A 22,519-nucleotide genomic window follows, 5' to 3' on the forward strand; every position below is an offset into this window, starting at 1 on the left:
TACAGCAAAAAAAAAAAAAAAAAAACAGGACATTCATGTTATGTTATAGATCCTACACTCTCCATGTGAATGTATTTTTTTAGGATTCCAATATGAGCTTCTGGCAGAGAAACAAATCACAGACACTGACTGTCTCTCTCTCTCTCTCTCTCTCTCTCTCTCTCTCTCTCTCTCTCTCTCTCTCTCTGTATTTGCAGACTTCATGGTGTTTGTGACCATGTGGCTCTATGAAATGATCATCCTGCTGTCACTGTTAGTGGGAGCATTTTATATCTACACCAGAATCTACATGAAACAGAGAACAACTGAGTTTCAGACTTTAATATTACAATACACTTACCATAAAAAATGGTTGTTCTCCTCAACCAATCAGCTCAAACAACATGAACCTCTAGAAAAATCAACCCATTAATAACAGATGGTATTAAATCTGCTTCAAAACACAGCTTTGAGAGATCTGCAGATTTTGAGTTGTTTCCTTAAATAATTTTTTTCTTTCTTTTAATGTCTGTTCAAAAAACATACATCAAGAGCATGTTTAACTGAAGGGGCAGAAATTCAACCATAAAACATAACTAGTTATTCACATTTTCCATTATATAAAAAAAACACTAGGATCAGTGGGAAATTCACTATAACAGAATTTAAACCCAATATAATAAGTCATGACAGATTTTTTTTTTTTTTTTTTGGGGGGGGGGGAGTGAACCCAAGTTCATATGTGTGATGCTATTTATAAAAGACTGTTTGTGCATGGCATGTAAAAACCATTCAAAATGTCTCTTATAGGACAAATTCTGAAGAAATAAACATGCTGTAATACACAAATGAATTTCTGTTGCTGGTAACATGCCCCCTGGTGGTGGCATTTATAGCAGTTGGGTTCAGTAGATTTTCGGCTGGATACTGAAAACTTCCACCTTTAATTAAGGCAGATTTATCAATACTTTCACTTTGAAATGATTTTTCAGGACTTTTGTTTCGCCCATACATGTGTCTTAAACCTAAAATAAAGAATATTACATATATAATTCCACCTGATACTTGCTGCACACTGTTTTCATAGATATCACAGACAGAGTCGTGTTGAGAACAAAGTAATTACTATAAATGGTCATGTGGCCATACATGAGTTGTTGTTCATTTTAAATCATTTTAACAACTTACATTTTAAAATGTATTTAAATTATTGATAATTTTAGCATTCAATTTCTTTCTTTTTCCGCAGAGGATTTAGAAATAGAGAATTTTTTTACCGTCTAGAGAATAAAGCAATAAAGCAATGTAACATGGTGCAAAATAATAAATATGTCTTTCCTGTTTTGATATTAAAGGACATAATTGCTGATTTTGAAACTTCTTATAGCTTAATAATAGATGGAGGATGATTGGTGTTATTTTTGGATCTGCCATGTGCTGATAATTATTAAATAGCAGCTTTAACATTCATATGCGGCAATTCACTAACCTGCCACCAGAGGGTGTGATCCCCAAATTCTTGAACTCAGCTTCTGTTGTCATCCTCCTTTCCTATCTAGGGGCTATAAAATGCTGACTCACGTGAGGACCATTTTTAAATGTTTTTTTGAGTCTGATTGCTTTATGGTTTTTTTTGGATTTTTAAATAAATAGATTTTTACTATAAAAAAAAATCCTCACACATTCCCCATAGTCGTATAAGATGTGCTGCTCTGATGGCTGTAAATTTCAGTGGGTAGTAAGAAATATTTTCAGTTGTGTGATTATCAGTTTGTAGGTGTTTAATACTACACTCAGCTGATGTTATTTTATTTATTTTTTTTGCCACGATACTGGATAAGGATTTCATCTTCTCTGCCGGTCTAAACTCTATCAGAAATACTGATTTATGGCATTATGAGAAAAAGTCGGCAAGAAAGTTCAAAACAGTCCTTAAGCTTTTCATGAAATATTTATACTTTTACAATGCACAAAAATGCACAGAAAAACCCAGGGCAATTTTATGAGGTTCTGCTAGAAATGATGTATTTTGGTGGTGCAGTTGTGGCTACAGTGAAGGAGACGTGTTGAATTGTGTTCACTGGGTTTCTTGCTTTAATATTGACATTAATTCTCTCTGTATGAGATTCCTGTCTGTGATGCAGCTCTCTGTTATACGGTTTCTTTATAATATTGATGGTTTCTGTAGCCGTGGCATCATAATGATGGTAATAAGAGGTGGATTGGTTCAGGTAGGACATCACTGAAATGCACGGCCCACCACTGAGGTTCACCAAATCTAAAAATGTGTCTGAGAATCGGAAATTTACCAACTGCATAATGATTTAAATAGCAGTGAGCCATCATTATAACCAGAAACAGAGCTCCAGAGCTCCTCACCTGAAATGCCCAAGTTCCACAACGTCTTCTTGAGCATCTACTATAACATCTTTTGGACAATATACAACATTAAATGTAATGTAATGCCCATTAAATCTGCTTTATCACACCACCCCATTGTTGATTCATTTTTTTTAAACACACCAGAATTAAAGAATTAAAAGTTGACTATAACATAAAATATATCAGTGCAAATCAACCACTTTCCAGAAAAAACCTATTAGAATATTGTTAAGACAATAGAGAAGAATGTGTCAGTTGTCAGTCAGTGGAATTAAAAGTTCTGCAGACACATTAAGCATGAAGCTAAATTACTTGTAAAAGTTACTGAAACCAATTCTAGCATTCTGTCCATTTCTTAGGGAAAGAAAACAGGAAGTGGCTGCTGCATAAATGTGATCTTACTTCCTCTTTATTTCTTCTTACAGAAGAAAATAAATTTTCATCTAAAACATTTAGCCACAAATTCACACTCTATGTACAGCTAAAGCTCTGTGTGCATGCATGTCTGTGTGTGTGTGTGTGTGTGTGTGTGTGTGTGTGTGTGTGTGTGTGTGTGTGTTAAACTGTAAAAATCTACAGCTAGTGAAAAGTTTCAGGAAGAACAGCACTGTGTTCATTTCCCTTCAGTTCTTCTGTGGGCTGCTGGTTGTTTGTACTTTTCTTCTCTGGACTAATTCTCTTCTCTGAGGAAAAAAATGCAGGCCATCTTTGGAATGCTGATGATGTTCATAGGAGCTGCCTCGGGTAGGTTTCCTCCAGGAACATAATTCAATTATGCTAAAAATGTAACTTTTCTCAAGAGGAACTTACTGATCTGCACTACAGTTTGTAATTTTTTGCAAAAACACACTTTGTGGGAACAGTTTAGATAGATAGATAGATAGATAGATAGATAGATAGATAGATAGATAGATAGATAGATAGATAGATAGATAGATAGATAGATAGATAGATAATGCAGAAACCTCACAACCTTCAGATCATAATTTCAACATTTTAAGTTATCACTTCTCATATGTTGGTATAAAAATATAATAAAAGCGAGAGACACAGATATTTTCCTTTGCTTTCATTTATCAAGTAAAACATAAAAAGAGACACAATCATCATCATCATCATCATCATCATCATCATCATCAGAAACTATAATAAAAATTGGACAGACTGGACAACATTCTTTAGCTTTCCCCATGAACATTAATATAATTGAGCAACACACAGCCAGTGAACCTTCTCCTGTATATCTGCAGCTTTCTGGACATTTTGGTGATCTTTAGTTCAATATAAATACAGTGTGTTCTCATGATGAGCTCTCAGTGTCATATTGGTGTAGTTTTTTATAGAAAGGTCATATTTTAGCCAATTAATATTCAGGATTTAGTCCTAAAAATATTTTCTAATTAAGTAATGCTGTAAATAAACAGTTACTTTCATATTATGTGTAAACGTGTTTTTTTCTGGATTATTTCTTCTTCTTGTTTTCTAAATTTTATATTAATAACTCAATCTAGCTTATTTGCACTTAAATTAAATATTAAATTAAATAAATTATAAAAATAATCCACTTTAATTAAACCCTGTCTTCATTGTAGCAGATTATTCAGTGTAAACACAAAACGACGTTATTAATTTATTGAAAGTGTTTAAAGTATATGAAATATAAATGAACTCCAGCTCTGCTGTAATAATGGAGTTAAAGTTGATCAGAAGTGTTTTTAATGATTAACAAAATGCTATTGATTTGTTTCACTTTCTCTGTAGGTTTGCTGAGTCAGGATCCTGTTGTCTGTAAATTTAATAAGAATGATCAGTGTTATGTAGCTCTGGGAGAACGACTTCACCTGCAAATACCTCCAGCAGATAGGTTTCACCTATACATGAGAGACACGACATCTGCCTATCGCGCAATTTTAAGATTTATAAAAAACATTCGTGTCTATTCAGAAAAACACACCAAATGGCAGTTTGTTGACAATAATACTATAATACTAACCAGTGCAGAAAGAAGCGACTCTGAAACATACATTTTAGACACCTTTGATGCAGGATTTTTAACAGGCAATTATACTCTCCAGCTACACACTGAAGGTAGAACCACACACACTCTAATCACAATCCACAGCACAATACACATTATTTCATAAATATAACAATCATAAACATTCATGTTGTATTTTTAATAAGACTTTTACCTGAAATCAACATCAACACATTTTTCTGGAACTTTCATGTGGCATGTAGTTTTTTTCTTCACCTGGATTATAGCTGTGATAACCAGTCATTCTCTCTCTCTCTCTCTCTCTCTCTCTCTCTCTCTCTCTCTCTCTCTCTCTCTCTCTCTCACACACACACACACACACACACACACACACACACACACACACACACACACACACACACACACAGATTCCTTCTATAAATGTTATATAAATGTCATCTAAGTAAAAAGCTACAAAATCTAAACAAAGTTTATATGAAATCAGTTTCTGTTTTTTATTATTATTTTTGCTTTTAGATTTTGCAGTGTACAAACTTACTTGAGGCATTGAGGCTACAGTTTTATATAAAATATGTCTATTATTTAATTAAATAGTTCTTTATAATGTAACTTGGTTGAATTTTAGATTCTGATTAATTAGTTTTTCTATACCTTGTATACTTTCTTTCTTTCTTTCTTTCTTTCTTTCTTTCTTTCTTTCTTTCTTTCTTTCTTTCTTTTTATAGTTATATTAAGGTGAACAGTGATAGCCAAGAAAGGTTTGGGAAAGAAAAAATGTGCACTTGTGCTGTTTATAGAGAAAGTGATAACAAGCGCCAAGTTGTTTTGCAGATTGTGCAACTTAATTCATGGATGCAAAGTTAAAAAAAAAGAAAAACATGTTTTAAATAGTAAATTGTTATGGTATAATAGGAAAAAAACACTTTAGAGAATAATGTTGTAGGAAAATAATTAACATTGTAGTGCTTGTAGTAACTCTGTTTCAACTCCCCAATAGTTGAACTTTTTTTCCAATAACAACATGCCAAGTGTTTAATTCTTTATGTGACTCCACCTAATAAATAAATCTATAAATTCTTGTTAAACATTAAAATAATTTCATGAACAATGTGTTTAATCAAATTCTCCTTCAGTTGTGTGGAAATTCAACCAAAAGTCAAGTTATGATAAACGTTTTACCTCCACTGTGACAATAAATCAGGAAGAAACCATAATTATATCTATATTCAACAGATCAAATTAAATATACGATCTAGAGAGTCATTTGTAATCCAGGAACTCAAAGCACTGAAATGCAGTAACGCTTTAAAGGCTAAAATGAGATTACTAGATAGATCATATTATTTATCCCAGAGGAAAAATCATGTTACTATTATTTGTAAGAAATGCTGGAGGAAAGCAGCAGTGAGGAATATATGAAGCTTAACTATATGAAGTTATCTTTAAATAACAATTCTTTTATTTCTGGAACCTGTAACTTGCAGCTCAGGTGTCCTCAGTCAGTGTGTGGTACAAATGCTTGGACTCTGAGGACATTAAAGTGCACTGTTCTGCTGAAGGAGACGACCTCACCTACAGCTGGACTTCTGATTTCAACACACTCTCTCAACTGGAGAACGGGACCAGCACAGTCACACTGAATAAAGGGCATAATGGAAACGTCACCTGCTACGTAAAAAATCACGTCAGCCAAAGCCACAATACTACTGTACTGCAGCCATGTCCAGGTGAGTCTCTCTTTTATTAACAATCAGTTAAGCAATAACAACAACGATGATGCAACAGTGTTTAGTGTCAGTGTTCCTGTTTAGTAAAGAAAAGAAAATGCCATGATTGTCATTAGAGTATGTTCTAGTTATATGTCATAGATGTGCACTTTCAGAACCCACAACAACACCGACCATCAGTGTCTCAACAAGCAACGGCGTCTCAACAAACTTTGGTATGATTTCCTCAGTAGATAACAAAACAATTAACCCGGCTATAATTATTTGAAAAATTATATATATATATATATATATATATATATATATATATATATATATATATATATATATATATATATATATATTGTCTTGTCTCGGTTAGGTTCGTGTAAGGCGTGACGGTTCGGCCTTGCGCAATGTAGCCCGTGCTCAGTTTCGCCTCAGACAGTTTCGCGCGAACATACATATAGACAGTAAAAGTTGAGTAAGGAGTGCTGCAGAAATGGCAAGTGGGGGAGATAATGAAGGCTGCCCGGAGTTGGCGGATGCGCCCGCGTTGTTAAAATCCGGTGTGTGGGAACATTTTGGATTTCATGTTACTTACGATGACAACGGAAATAAAACAGTAGATAGAACTGCGACTGTGTGCAAGCATTGTGCAAAATGCATTCAATATGCCAATGGCAACACTTCTAATATGACAGTTTATTTGAGAAGACATCACGTCAATGTGTCGATAAGCACAAACAGGAGAGAGCCGGTTAGGAAACAATGTCTACTGTCCGCAGCATTTAAGCAGCCTCTCAGTGATCAGTCGGACAGGGCAATAGCCATAACTAAAGCATTGGAGATGTTTATAGCAAAAGATTTGCAACCGTGCAGCATGAATGAGTGTAAAGGATTTCGTCAGCTGATGAATGTACTCAAGCCGCGGTTTAATATTCCCTCTCGCCGACACTTTTTTTTTTGCCAAATAAACGAAAAGCATATCATCATCAATGTCTTCTCTCTTGCTGTATTAAAATTTCACCTAGCTTTTGCTCAGAGATGGTCCCAATAATGCACTTAAAGTCAAGTCAATTTCAGTTCCCCTTCAGGAACTCGAGCTGCGTCGAAACGTGACGTCATAGACAGGCGACGTCGCATAAACCAGGAAGCTACAAGATGGCTGTGCAGTGGTAGCGACATTAGCTTCTGCTCGTTCAGGTAAGCGCTTTGAGTGTGTTATCTGTGCAGTCTTGAGCTTATATGCAGGCAAAATTCTGTCTGCGTGTCTCCTGCTTGCCCCGATTCATTTCGGGGGGGCAGCCGATGTGCTGTTTGCTTGGCTTAGGAGCGTGCTTAGTCGGCTCTCGAGGGTATCCGTTGTTAGCATTTTAGCCGTGCGGCTATGCGCTCCCGGCTGCGAGGCGAGCTCCCATTCCCCAGGGATTGCACTTGTTTAGCGGTTCCTTCTCCGGTGCGTGTGACGCGGTGCTCTGTATTCTTCCTCCGAGGTGGGTGAATTTTAGGTGAGCGCTCTTCCTCGTGGCTTCGGCTCTCGATGGTATCGGCTGTTAGCATTTAGCCGTGTGGCTATGCACTCCCGGCTGCTAGCCGAGCTCCCATCCCCCGGGGATTGCGCTCATTTGGAGACGGTTCTTTTCCCGGTGTGTGTGACACGGTGCTCCGTATTTCTTCCTCCGAGGTGGATGAAATTTCGGGAAATTGGGGGAAGCATGCCTGGCGGCTGCTTCTTCTCCCGGTGCGAGCGGCGCAGCATTACATGTCTCTCTCTCCGAGGAGGATGAGCTGGTGGATGCTAGCGAGCCTGCAGACTCCTCACAGCCTGTGCTGTATATGGAGCTCCTTGAGGTCGTGGCACGGGCCGGGTCCGAGCTGGATTAGCTTGGCCGGTCGTGTGGCAGCAGCGCACCAGTGAGCTGGTTGTGCGTTTCTTGCACTGTGTCACAGCTTCAGCGCCTCCCCTGCTCTGCGCACCGAGGTGTCTGGGTCCTGGGAGGCCCGTGGGCGCGCATGCTTTTCCGATGTTCTTTCGCTGTGCGCGAATGTTATTGGAGCTGCGTGCCGCGGCTACCGGACGTTGCCGCTTGTGGTAGAGACGCTAGCTAGCTATCTCTCCCCGAGTGTTGCGTCTGTGACGGCTATTGGTTTGCCTACGGAGAGCCGCTTGGCTCTGGTGGGTAGCGCTGCACGGCAGGTCAGGCTACAGGTTGCTTCCACGATGAGTGTGTTGCAGGCATACCAGGCTGGCCTGCTATGGGGATGATGCGAGCTTCCTTCTGGCGTCATGGTGTCCCTCCTGGCCTGACCTGGTGACGCTGTGGGTAAGGCGATTGCTGGCGGGTTCAGGAGGCGCGGTGGCGTTTCAGTGGTAGTTCCTCGCTGCTCCGATGGGGCTGCTCGGCGGCAGCCTCGCCCTGGTACGTCCAGGCACAGCGAGATAGCCCGGTGAGAGTGTTGCCACCCGACTCCGCGGGAGGTCCTAGGGGCCCTGGCGACTCTCTAGGCCCGAGGAGGGCTGGGCGGCCTGAGGTCGTCCTCGCCTCTAGTGAACGGGCTGTGGTGCGTAGGCCTGATGGCTTGCTTCTTGAAGGGCGGTGCGCACCTGATGCTACGGTGCTCGTCCCTCCCTGGCACCACCGGGAGGCGGTCTGTCGGCCCTGCCACAGGGTGTTCAGGTCGCTGCCTCCCTCTAGCGGTTAACCCCTTATTTCCGCCTGACAGTTCGTTGCGGATGGGAGTCATCTGCCGCCTCTCAGGGGGCTTTAACGGCCGCTCCTGCCGTTCGGGTTCAGGAGTACTGTCTGTTAGCTCTGCCACGGGTCGTGTTCAGGGCGCAGATTCTCCAGCGGTTTGCTCCCGTATTCGCCCGTATGATTGCTGCGGACGGGGTTCCGCCGCCTCTCAGAAGGTGTGGTCGGCTGCAGAGCACCGCTCCAGCCGCTCTGAGTGGGTCGGGGCCAGCCCGAGGGGTTGGTTCTCCCTGTGGAGACTTTCTGTCAGCCTGGAGGGCTGCCTGGAGTCTCTTGGGGGTCCTGCGTACTGTGGAGAAGGGCTGCGCGATTCGGTTCGCGTCTTCTCCTCCCGGCTCAACGGGTGTGTCCCGCCCTGGTGGGACCCGTGCAAACTCTGGTCCTGGAACAGAAAGTGCGCACTTCTGGGGAAAGGGGCCATCGGTGGTTCCCCTCAGTTTGCGAGTCAGGCTGCTACAGCCCGTGCTTCGTTGTTCGAAGAAGGACGGTGGGTTGCATCCCATTCTGGATCTCCGCTACTTGAACCATCCACTTTTTAAGCTCGGGTTCAGGTTTCTTGTTTAGAGAGGTCGTGTCTCAGGTCAAGTCCAAGGACTGATTTGTCATACGCTAGATCTGGGGGTTGCATGCTCCCATGCAGCCGTCATCACCGCGCACGGGAGGTTCCTGAGGTTGCTTTCGAGTCGAAGCTTACCAATATCGGTCCTTCCGTGCGGCCTAGCGCCTCACCCGTGCCTTCACAGAGTGCGTGAGCAGCACTGACCCCGCTGCGGCTTCAGAGCATCCGCATTCTCTATTATATCAGCGATTGGTTGATGGTGGCTCGTTAGAGCACCTGGCGGTTCGGCATTGAGATGCTGTTCCCGCCTGCATGAAGGTACTGGGGTTCGGACTGAGACGCCGGGTAGTGTGTACTTTTCCCAGCGCGGAGGGCCACTTTCTCGGCGTGGTGTGGGACTTGGCCGAGTTGCGGGCACGGTTGTCTCCCGCCCGGTTTGTAGTCATCCTCACTGCAGTCAGGAGGGTAGGGGCAGGCCGCCTAGTCACTGTGAGGCAGTTCCAGAGGCTGATGGGTCTCATGTCGGCAGCATCCGCATGTGGCCCCTCCAGTGGTGGCTCTGGGGCAGAAGGGTTCTCCCCCTGAGGGAGTCTGTATCGTCACGGTGTGCCCTTTGAGCCTTGGTTGCATGGTAGAACCTTATGTTCTGTCCCGAGGCCCCGTTTTAGGGACTCCTTGTTGTCTCGTAACGCTAATGACGGACGCTTCCATCACGGGGTGGGGAGCGGTCGTGAGTGGCCACTCCGCCCAGGGTCTGTGGAGCGGCCCACGTCTCTTGTGGCACATAGGTTGCCGGGAGATGCTGGCAGTGTTGTTGGGGTTATGACACTTCCTCCCAGTCCTTAGAGATCGCTATGTGTTGATCCGCTCGAACAATACTGTGGTGGTCTCGTACATCGACCACCTGGGCGTTCTTCGGTCTCGCCCTTGCAAGCAACTGGCGCAGGAGGTCCTCTTGTGGTCCCGGGACGAACTCCTCTCATTTAGAGCCGGTTACATCCCGGGACGGTTGGATGTCTGAGTAGACGCCCTGTCGAGACAGTGGCTGCCGTGGGACGGTCTTGGCCGGGGCTACGCCTGTACGCCTTTCCTCCGATTGCGCTGCTCTCGGGAGTTCCGGAATAGGTTCGCCGGTAGGGAGCCTGTCTCCTCCAGGTAGCACCTCGTTGGCGGGCGGAACCCTGGTTCACCCCCGCCCGGTGTTGTGGAGTCTGTGGCCCCTGTTTCCGTGTTCGCTGGGTAGGTCCCATTGGTGACACGTTTCCTCCGCAGCGCCCAGAGGCTGTGGCCTGGGACACGACTCGGAGTGCCTGTCTGGGACTTGGCAGTTGCCTCGTCCCGCCTGGAGTTGCCCCCTGGCATGGCCAGAGTGTTCTTTACACGAGGCTGGGTGCTCCCACACGATGTGTCGTGTTACAGGCATTCTGCCCTCCTCTGTTATAGCCCCCGACCCGGGGTTACGAGACCCGGCTGTGTCCAGTGTGAGCACTGGGTGCTTATCTCCACAGGACGAGTCCTTGGAGGTAGTCGGTGCAGTTGTTCGGCTGCGAGTCCTGGCCCCCGCTCCGATCGCGGTCAGGGCTCGCCCGCCGGAGTGTGGCGGCTTCTGCGGCTGGGTCCACATGAGTGTCACTCTGGGGCGTCTGTGGCGCTGCGTGTTGGTCCACCCGCTGACCTTTGTCAGGTTCTATGGCCTCGACCTCTGAGCCACCCCGTGCTCCTCTGTCCTGCATGCTGGTGCCGAGGCCCTCACTGTTTCGGCAGGGTCTGGTCAGTGTGGCATAATTGGACACTCGTTCCCATAGCGTTTCGACGCAGCTCGAGTTCCTGAAGGGGAACGTCTCAAGGTTCTGAACCTAACCCTAGTTCCCGAGGAGCAGGCGCTGCGTCTCCGTGCCACACTCCCTGCATCCCGCGGCGCTACCTTCTCTTTGCAGAAGCTAATGTCGCTACCACCGCACAGCCATCTTGTAGCTTCCTGGTTTACGCGATGTCCCCTGTCTATGACGTCACGGCTTGCCTACTGGCTAGATTTCACACGTGGTTCAGAGCGTGGTCACGCAGGGGCGTTCCCATAGTTATATATATTGTGTGGCTGGGATTTGAACTTACAACCTTCAGAGACAAATTCGAATGCCATAACCACTAACCCCATATATACAGTATATATAATTATTTCCACTCCTGTCCTCCCTGATGCACACGACTACCACAGAGTCGTTAGAAAAATTCTGAAGGTGGCAGAGGGTCAACCTGTACCGAAAGTCTGCAGTGTACAGGGTGAAATGGAAGGTTGGGAGCAATGGTCCCTGTGGTGCTCCAGTGCTGCTAAGTAGGTGCTCAGACAGGCAGAATCTGGTGAATCTGACAGTTAGTAGATCATGGACACACCCACCTGCATGCTTCTCATCTTCTCTCTTAGCAGGAGACGTTGGATCAGAGGTGGCAAAAGTACACACATCCTTTACTTAAGTAGAAGTACAGATACTCATCTTTTAAAATACTCGTAAAAGTTGAAGTACTGATTATAAATTTTTACTCAAGTGAAAGTGAAGAAGTCTTGGCCTAGGTCTAGTTATTACTTCTACCTGTTTTGGTGTCACACTGGTAACTGGACCTCACATTATAATAATGATAGATAGATAGATAGATAGATAGATAGATAGATAGATAGATAGATAGATAGATAGATAGATAGATAGATAGATAGATCTTTATTGTCATTGCATTGTACAGGTACACAGCAATGAAAGTATCAATCGTGCAAATAGTGAAGAAAAATATGTAGCATATGTACAGCATGTGAATAAATATAAAGGCTATAGCAGTGCAGAGACGTGTGGACATCATTAAGAAATACAGATAGATGTTCTAAGGCTGTGGCATTGAGGAGGAAATGTGCAGAAGTAGAAGGTTATAATATTACGCCATTTAAGAAATGTGCAAGCTGAATAAACAGTCTACTATATATATATATTGCTTTCTGCCTGCTGATTCTGAGCTTCGTAAACTAGTCTACATCTGTGGTGAGTGAGAGACAGGAAATCGGTTGTTCGGCTGAAATTGGCGCAGTGAAAATAAAAAACAAAGCAGAGGTGGGAAGTAACGAAGTATTTGTACACCTCTGCATTGGATGCTATTAACAGCTGCCACTAGCACATCCTAGTGCCATCAGGAGAATGCACTTCAATGCCCTAATCAAATGTCTTAATCCCCATCAAGCATGCTGTTGTCGGTTTTAGGTACCTGTTTACAGTTTTCAATCTCAGATCGCCAGTTTTTGGATCAGTTCCAAGAACATTAATGCAGATGTACGTTGATTTGTTCCAACCTTTGAACCCAAAGTGCAGTTAATAAGGGCAAATTCATACTGCCTCCTTTCAGCATCATACGTGCTTTAGAGTAGGAACTTCTGCACTGACCATAATCTGAAAGACTGACAGACGAATAGAAAGACAGAAATTTCCATTTTATTTGTGGGTGACACATTTCCATAAAGTTTAGGTTATGAAGCTGTGCAGCACTGTAGCCAAATTTGCGAACTTGATCCAACAGCTAGGAAACATCTACTCATAGAAGGTTCAATATCAGCATTTCCCAGTGTTGTTTTTCTTAAGAAATCTGTTAATATGATGATTTGATTTGCTTTTTCTGCAGTGACTTTGTCCACACAGTGTAACAATGGTAAGTTTCTCAGTCCCTCTATTTTCCTGATATTCACTATTACTCACTATTTCTGTGTATTAATTCTCTCCTGAGTCTAATGATTTCTTACTGACCAAAAAGACAGGAGATGTTTAGCGTTCTTCTTTTTGGCAAAATTCCTGATCAGAGTGTTTTTTAGATGCTATAAAAATAACACAAAAACATGTGAATGTGTTTTACTCAGAATACCAACATGACCTCGTATAAACTCTCTCTCTCTCTCTCTATCTCTTTAAGGTTTTAGGGTGTTTGTGTCTGTGTGGCTCTTTGAAATCATCATCCTGTTGTCACTGTTAGTCGGAGCCTTTTATATCTACACCAGAATCTACATGAAACAGAGAATAATTAAGAGTAAGGCATTCATATACACTAACATGAAAAGGTGCACATGAACAAATCCATAATAAAGCATATATCTAATACATGAAAAGGAAATAATATCACACACAGCTAGAAAATGTAATGTCTAAAGCTTCCTTTGTGATATAAATTCAATGATCACCCAAGTGTCATTTCCTTCCACAGATCAGGAAGCTCTGTGAACCTGGTTTGGGAAGAAAAGATGAAGTTGTTAGAAGTTGCTCTCCTCCATGGCAGCAATCATCCACCCTGAACCTCCAGACATGCAAAAGCATAAATAAAAGAAAAGTAACAGAAAAACAGATTTAATTACTCAATGTACTTTTCTTTAAGCTTTATTTTAAAAGTTATTTAACGATTCAGTATTTTTCTTTCTTGCACACAATTAGTTGGTCGGTTTAAGTGTTTGTCTTCACATGACTAAAGCTGCATAGAGTTTATGTATAATATATAAAATCAAGTGTTAATGTGTCACTTGTCAAGTCTCTGATGGACTTTTTCTTCTGCTTAGAAGTTTGTCTCTTTTACTTCCACTGTTGATTTGGTTGTATAGTGCATAGTGTTGTGTTGCTGAATTTACCAGATAATATGATTAATTTCACTATAGTCTATAATTCTTCAGTAGGAGGGGAAATATTTGGATATATCCAGCTAGAAAAGTTACATTTTACCCCCATTTTACTGTACAGAGAAGGCAAAAATGTTCCTTATCCCAAGTTGTGGGTCATTGTGTTACTGTAAATAAATTACTGAACAAATTACTAAAAGTCCTGGGTGTCCTGAGTCCGTGTGTCTATTTCTTTTATTCTATTTAGTCTGTGAGTAATTTATAATAACATTATAATCTTTTTAAGTAATGAGAAAACTATTATTTAAACAAATGATTGTTTTACAGTGTAGCCTCGCTAATGACGTGTTAAACAAGTGGCCATGACCAAGGAGGAAGTAGAGCTGCTCCAGATGACCACAAATGTTCCTTTTTTTTAATATAAATTTTCATATTCTTCATACATTTACAGGTTCATGTATTATTATAAATGCTTTCTAAAAAATCTAATTAATAAATTTGTATCTTGGTTTGTACTGACACTGAAAAAGACTGACTTTTATTATTAGCAGTTTCTACTGCTGATCTAGTCAAGATAATCTGCTTAATATCATGATCTTTTTTCTATATCAGCAGTTACCAGTTGCACCCTAACCCTAACCCAGTCTAATAATGGTAAGTCTTTCAGTTCCTGTACTTTTCTTTTCAGACTTTAATATGACAATACACTTACCATAAAGAAAGGAGAATATGAACTGCTGGAAAATGCAATGTCTGAAGAGTCCACTGTGATGTAGGTGCAGTGCTCACCTGGGTTTCATTTCTTTCCACAGAGCAGGAAGCTCCGTAAACCTGGATTAGGAACAGAAGAGGCAGGTTATGGTTGCTCTCCTTAACCAATCAGCTCAAACAACCTAAACCTCTAGAAAAATCAACCCATTAATAACAGATGGGTATTAAATCTGCTTCAAAACCCAGCTTTGAAAGATCTGCAGATTTTGAGTTGTTTCCTTAAATCATTTTCCGTCTATCGTTTTATGTCTGTTCAAAAAACATACATCAAGAGCATGTTTAACTGAAGGGGCAGTAATTAAACCATGAAACATAACTAGTTATTCACATTTTCCATTATATAAAAAAACACTAGGATCAGTGGGAAATTCACTATAACAGAATTTAAACCCAATATAATAAGTCATGACAGATTTTTTTTTGGGGGGGGGAAGTGAACCCAAGTTCATATGTGTGATGCTATTTATAAAAGACTGATTGTGCATGGCATGTAAAAACCATTCAAAATGTCTCATAGGACAAATTCTGAAGAAATAAACATGCTGACATACACAAATGAATTTCTGTGGCTGGTAACATGTGCCCTGGTGGTGGCATTTATAGCAGTTGGGTTCAGTAGAGTTTCGACTGGATACTGAATACCTTTAATTAAGGTGGATTTATCAATACTTTTACTTTGGAATGATTTCTCAGGACTTTTGTTTCGCCCATTCATGTTTCTTAAACCTAAAATAAAGAATATTACATATATAATTCCACCTGTTACTTGCTGCACACTGTTTTCATAGATATCACAGACAGTCTGTGTTGAGAACAAAGTAATTACTATAAATGGTCATGTGGCCATACATGAGTTGTTGATCATTTTAAATCATTTATTGATCATTTTAGCATTCAATTTCTTTCTTTTTCCGCAGAGGATTTAGAAATAGAGGATTTTTTTTACCGTCTAGAGAATAAAGCAATAAAGCAATGTAACGGTGCAAAATAATAAATATGTATTTCCTGTTTTGATATTAAAGGACATAATTGCTGATTTTGAAACTTCTTATAGCTTAATAATAGATGGAGGATGATTGGTGTCATTTTTGGATCTGCAATGTGCTGATTAGAATTAAATAACAGCTTTAACATTCATTTGCGGCAATTCACCAACCTGCCACCAGAGGGTGTGGTCCCCAAATTCTTGAACTCAGCTTCTGTTGTCATCCTCATTTCCTATCTAGGGGCTATAAAATGCTGACTCAGGTGAGGACCATTTTCAAATGTTTTTTTTGAGTCTGATTGCTTAATGTTTTTTGGGGGGGATTTTTGAAATAAATAGATTTTTACTATAAAAAAAAAATCCTCACACATTCCCCATAGTCGTATAAGATGTGCTGCTCTGATGGCTGTAAATTTCAGTGGGTAGTAAGAAATATTTTCAGTTGTGTGATTTTCAGTTTGTAGGTGTTTAATTCTACACTCAGCTGATGTTATTTTATTTATTTATTTTTGCCACGATACTGGATAAGGATTTCATCTTCTCTGCCGTTCTAAACTCTATCAGAAATACTGATTTATGGCATTATAAGAAAAATCTGCAAAAAAGTTCAAAACAGTCCTTAAGCTTTTCATGAACCATTTATACTTTTACAATGCACAAAAATGCACAGAAAACCCCAGGCCATTTAATGAGGTTCTGCTGTGTTAATTTGTGTTCACTGGGTTTCTTGCTTTAGTAATGACATTCATTCTCTCTGTATGAGATTCCTGTCTGTGATGCAGCTCTCTGTTATACTGCGTTTCTTTATAATATTAATATTTTCTGTAGCCGTGGCATCATAATGATGGTAATAAGAGGTGGATTGGTTCAGGTAGGACATCACTGAAAGCCTAGGTGTGAAATGCACGGCCCACCACTGAGGTTCACCAAATCTAAAAATGTGTCTGAGAACCGGAAATTTACCAACTGCATAATGATTTAAATAGCAGTGAGCCATCATTATAACCAGAAACAGAGCTCCAGAGCTCCTCACCTGAAATGCCCAAGTTCCACAATCTCTTCTTGAGCATCTACTATAACATCTTTTGGACAATATACAACATTAAATGTAATGTAATGCACATTAAATCTGCTTTATCACAACACCTCATTGTTGATTAATTTTTCGAAACACACCAGGATTAAAGAATTAAAAGTTGACTATAACATAAAATATATCAGTGCAAATCAACCACTTTCCAGATAAAACCTATTAGAATATTGTTAAGACACTTAATAGAGAAGAATGTGTCAGTTGTCAGTCAGTGGAATTAAAAGTTCTGCAGACACATTAAGCATGAAGCTAAATTACTTGTAAAAGTTACTGAAACCAATTCTAGCATTCTGTCCATTTCTTAGGGAAAGAAAACAGGAAGTGGCTGCTGCATAAATGTGATCTTACTTCCTCTTTTTTCTTCTTACAGGAGAAAATTAATGTTCATCTAATACATTTACCCACAAATTTACACTGTATGTACAGCTAAAGCTCTGTGTGTGTGTGTGTGTGTGTGTGTGTGTGTGTGTGTGTGTGTGTGTGAGTGTGTGTAACTGTAAAAATCTACTGCTAGTGAAAAGTTTCAGGAAGAACAGCACTGTGTTCATTTCCCTTCAGTTCTTCTGTGGGCTGCTGGTTGTTTGTACTTCTCTTCTCTGGACTAATTCTCTTCTCTGGACTAATTCTCTTTTCTGGACTAATTCTCTTCTCTGAGGAAAAAAATGCAGACCATCTTTGGAATCCTGATGATGTTCATAGGAGCTGCCTCGGGTAGGTTTCCTCCAGGAAAATCATTTAATTATGCTAAAAGTTTAACTTTTCTCAAAGGAACTTACTGATCTGCACTACAGTTTGTAATATTTTGCAGAAACACACTTTGGGAACAGTTTTTACAGCTCTCTTGTGGCTGCTGAGATCATTCTGATTTAAAAAGTGATGATGTCTTTACCATGAAAAAAAATTATAATTTCTGGGATTGTGTAGAAAATAGTGTTTTAAAATAATAAATGAAAACTGCATAGATAGATAGATAGATAGATAGATAGATAGATAGATAGATAGATAGATAGATAGATAGATAGATAGATAGATAGATAGATAATGCAAGAACCTCACAATCTTCAGATCATAATTCCAACATCTTAACTACTAATTTATCACATATGTTGGTATAAAAATATAATTAAAGTAACAGAGACACAGATATTTTCCTTTACTTTAATTTATCGAGTAAAACATGAAATCAGACACAATCATCATCATCATCATCATCATCATCAGAAACTATAATAAAAATTGGACAGACTGGACAACATTCTTTAGCTTTTCCCATGAACATTAATATAATTGAGCAACACACAGCCAGTGAACCTTCTCCTGTATATCTGCAGCTTTCTGGACATTTTGGTGATCTTTAGTTCAATATAAATACAGTGTGTTCTCATGATGAGCTCTCAGTGTCATATTGGTGTAGTTTATTATAGAAATGTCATATTTTAGCCATTTAATATTCAGGGTTTAGTCCTAAACATATTTTCTAATTAAGTAACGCTGTAAATAAACACTTTCATACTATGTGTAAACATGTTTTTTCTGAATTATTTCTTCTTCTTGTTTTCTAAATTTAATATTAAAACCTCAAACTAGCTTATTTGCACTTAAAAATAATCCACTTTAATCAAATCTGGTCTTCATTGTAGCAGATTATTCAGTGTAAACACAAAACGACATGTTATTAATTTATTGAAAGTGTTTAAAGTATATGAAATATAAATGAACTCCAGCTCTGCTGTAATAATGGAGTTAAAGTGGATCAGAAGTGTTTTTCATTATTAACAAAATGCTATTGATTTGTTTCACTTTCTCTGTAGGTTTGCTGTTTCAGGATCCTGTTGTGTATAAATTTAATAAGAGTGATCAGTGTTATGTAGCTCTGGGAGAACGACTTCACCTGCAAATACCTCCAGCATATGCGTTTAACCTAAACATTAGAGACAAGATATCTGGCAATTGTATAATTATAAGATTTAGAAAAAACAATCCTCTCTATTTAGAAAATCACACCAGATGGCAGTTTGTTAAAGAGAATAATACTATGATACTAACCAGTGCAGAGAGAAGCGACTCTGGAACATACATTTTAGACACCAGTGATGCAGGAGGAGCTTTAACAGGCAGTTATACTCTCCAGCTACACACTGAAGGTAGAACCACACACACTCTAATCACAATCCACAGCACAATACACATTATTTCATAAATATAACAATCATAAACATTCATGTTGTATTTTTAATAAGACTTTTACCTGAAATCAACATCAACACATTTTTCTGGAACTTTCATGTGGCATGTAGTTTTTGTCTTCACCTGGATTATAGCTGTGATAACCAGTCATTCTCTCTCTCTCTCTCTCTCTCTCTCTCTCTCTCTCTCTCTCTCTCTCTCTCTCTCACACACACACACACACACACACACACACACACACACACATAGACTCCTTCTATAAATGTTATATAAATGTTATCTAAGTAAAAAGCTCCAAAATCTAAACAAAGTTTATATGAAATCAGTTTCTGTTTTTTATTATTATTTTTGCTTTTAGATTTTGCAGTGTACAAACTTACTTGAGGCATTGAGGCTACAGTTTTATATAAAATATCTCTATTATTTAATTAAACACTTCATTATAATGTAACTTGGTTGAATTTTAGATTCTGATTATTTAGTTTTCTATACCTTCATTTTCTTTCTTTCTTTCTTTCTTTCTTTCTTTCTTTCTTTCTTTCTTTCTTTCTTTCTTTCTTTCTTTCTTTCTTTCTTTCTTTCTTTCTTTCTTTTTTATAGTTATATTAAGGTGAACAGTGATAGCCAAGAAAGGTTTGGGAAAGAAAAAATGTGCACTTGTGCTGTTTATAGAGAAAGTGATAACAGGCGCCATGTTGTTTTGCAGATTGTGCAACTTAATTCATGGATGCAAAGTAAAAAAAAAAAAAACATGTTTTAAATAGTAAATTGTTATGGTATAATAGGAAAAAAACACTTTAGAGAATAATATTGTAGGAAAATAATTAACATTGTAGTGCTTGTAGTAACTCTGTTTCAACTCCCCAATAGTTGAACTTTTTTTCCAATAACAGCATGCCAAGTGTTTAATTCTTTATGTGAATCTACCTAATAAATTCATGTTTAACATTAAAATAATTTCATGAACAATGTGTTTAATCAAATTCTCCTTCAGTTGTGTGGAAATTCAACCAAAAGTCAAGTTATGATCATCTTTTTACCTCCACTGTGACATTAAATCAGGAAGAAACCATAATTATATCTATATTCAACAGATCAAATTAAAGATACGATCTAGAGAGTCATTTGTAATCCAGGAACTCAAAGCACTGAAATGCAGTAATGCTTTAAAGGCTAAGATGAGATTACTAGATAGATCATATTATTCATCCCAGAGGAAAATCATGTTACTATTATTTGTAAGAAATGCTGGAGGAAAGCAGGAGTGAGGAATATATGAATCAGCGCTCTTTTAATAACAATTCTTTTATTTCTGGAATCTGTAACTTGCAGCTCAGGTGTCCTCAGTCAGTGTGTGGTACAAATGCTTGGCCTCTGAGGACATTAAAGTGCACTGTTCTGCTGAAGGAGACGACCTCACCTACAGCTGGACTTCTGATTTCAACACACTCTCTCAACTGGAGAACGGGACCAGCACACTCACACTGAATAAAGGGCATCATGGAAACGTCACCTGCTACGTAAAAAATCACGTCAGCCAAAGCCACAATACTACTGTACTGCAGCCATGTCCAGGTGAGTCTGTCTTTTATTAACAAGCAGTTAAACAATAACAACAACGATGATGCAACAGTGTTTAGTGTCAATGTTCATGCTTTGTGAAGAAAAAAAATCCATGCTCGCTATTAGAGTATGTTCTAGTCATACGTCATTGATGTGCACTTTCAGAACCCACAACACGCCGACTATCAGTTTCTCAACAAGCAGCAACTTCACAAGCTTTGGTACGATTCCCTCAGTAGTCAACACAACGATTAACCCGACCCCTAATACTATCTAAGCGTTTCTACTGAAGTAAATAGTTAAGAACATGGAAATGCAGCATGAATATTTCAAAAGAGAAACGACAACTGTATGTGTGTATAAATATATATATATATATATATATATATATATATATATATATATATATATATATGGCTTACACTCTTATCCAGAGAAACTTACAATTATCATTTTCATACATCTAAGCAGAAATGAGTTCAGGGCCTTGCTCAGTGGCCCAGAACTGGCAACTTGGTGTGGCTGGGATTTGAACTCCTGACCTTTGGAGCTTAATTTAAATGCCTTAACCACTAACCTACTACCTCCCTATATAAATTGAGACAAATAAATAAAAAATAAATGTAAAAATTACCCCACACTGGCAGAAAATCTTACATCTTACCACAAACATTAAAGCACCTGAGATTCATAAAATCTAATCTAATGTAATGTAATCTAATCTAATTTAATCTTTTCATCCAGACCGTTGTTGAGACTGACACCAAGTTATTTATAGGTTTCAAAAAGGTCAATGTCCTGACCCATAATGGAGCTGGTTGTGGTCCTCTGCCTTCTGTAGTCCACTACCATCTCCTTTGTCTTGCCATATTCACAAAATGAATTACAGGTCCCTGCACCCTTCCTCCTGTCCACCCTGATGCACCCGACTACCACAGAGTTATTAGAACATTTCTGAAGGTGGCAGAGGGTCAACCTGTACTGAAAGTCTGCAGTGTAAAGGGCGAAAAGGAAGGTTGGGAGCACTGGTCCCTGTGGTGCTCCAGTGCTGCTCAGTAAAAGCTCAGTCAGGCAGGATCCTGCAACAGGTAGTAGATAATGGACATGCCCACCTGCATGTTTTTCATCTTCTCTAGTAGCAGAAGATGTTGGATGCTATAAACAGCTGCCATCAGGAGAAGTGCACAGTGCCATCAGGAGAATGCACTTCAATGCCCGAATCAAATGTCTGAATCCTCATCAAGCATGCTGTTCTCAGTTCTTTACCTGTTAACAGTTTTCCACCTCAGATCTCCTCAGTTTTAAGAACATTAATGCAGATGTATGTTAATTTGTTCTAACCTTTGAATCCAAAATGCAAAATTCATCCATTCTAATTTATCGAGTAAAACATGAAATCAGACACAATTATCATCATCATCATCATCATCGTCATCATCAGAAACTATAATAAAAATTGGACAGACTGGACAACATTCTTTAGCTTTTCAATTAAAATTAATAAAATTGAGCAACACACAGCCAGTGAACCTTCTCCTGTATATCTGCAGCTTTCTGGACATTTTGGTGATCTTTAGTTCAATATAAATACAGTGTGTTCTCATGATGAGCTCTCAGTGTCATATTGGTGTAGTTTATTATAGAAATGTCATATTTTAGCCATTTAATATTCAGGGTTTAGTCCTAAAAATATTTTTAATTTAAGTAATGCTATAAATAAACAGTTACTTTCATACTATGTGTAAACATGGTTTTGCTGAATTGTTGCTCCTTCTTGTTTTATAAATTTAATATTAATAACTCAAACTAGCTTGTTTGCACCTGGTCTTCATTGTAGCAGATTATTCAGTGTAAACACAAAACGACATGTTATTAATTTATTGAAAGTGTTTAAAGTATATGAAAT

At 39.5% G+C, this 22,519-nt stretch overlaps 1 protein-coding gene across 7 annotated transcripts in view; it reads left to right on the plus strand.

Annotated features, from left to right (window-relative positions):
- LOC124397301 (hemicentin-1-like) overlaps window positions 1-22,519 on the plus strand; it is an 85,021-nt gene that overhangs the window by 17,520 nt on the left and 44,982 nt on the right. For 2 of the 7 annotated variants that reach the window (XM_046866843.1, XM_046866841.1), the window contains exons 2-4: window positions 3,021-3,105; window positions 18,675-19,007; window positions 20,383-20,625. In XM_046866843.1, the coding sequence (XP_046722799.1) occupies window positions 3,057-3,105; window positions 18,675-19,007; window positions 20,383-20,625 (625 nt within the window). In that variant the 5' untranslated portion in view covers window positions 3,021-3,056. Of the gene's footprint in view, window positions 1-2,849; window positions 3,106-17,289; window positions 17,575-18,674; window positions 19,008-20,382; window positions 20,626-22,519 lie in introns of those variants that run through there. The other 5 variants (XM_046866844.1, XM_046866842.1, XM_046866840.1 and 2 more) reach the window with 5 other exon arrangements.

Source organism: Silurus meridionalis, chromosome 14, assembly GCF_014805685.1.
Source record: "Silurus meridionalis isolate SWU-2019-XX chromosome 14, ASM1480568v1, whole genome shotgun sequence".
NCBI lineage: Eukaryota > Metazoa > Chordata > Actinopteri > Siluriformes > Siluridae > Silurus > Silurus meridionalis.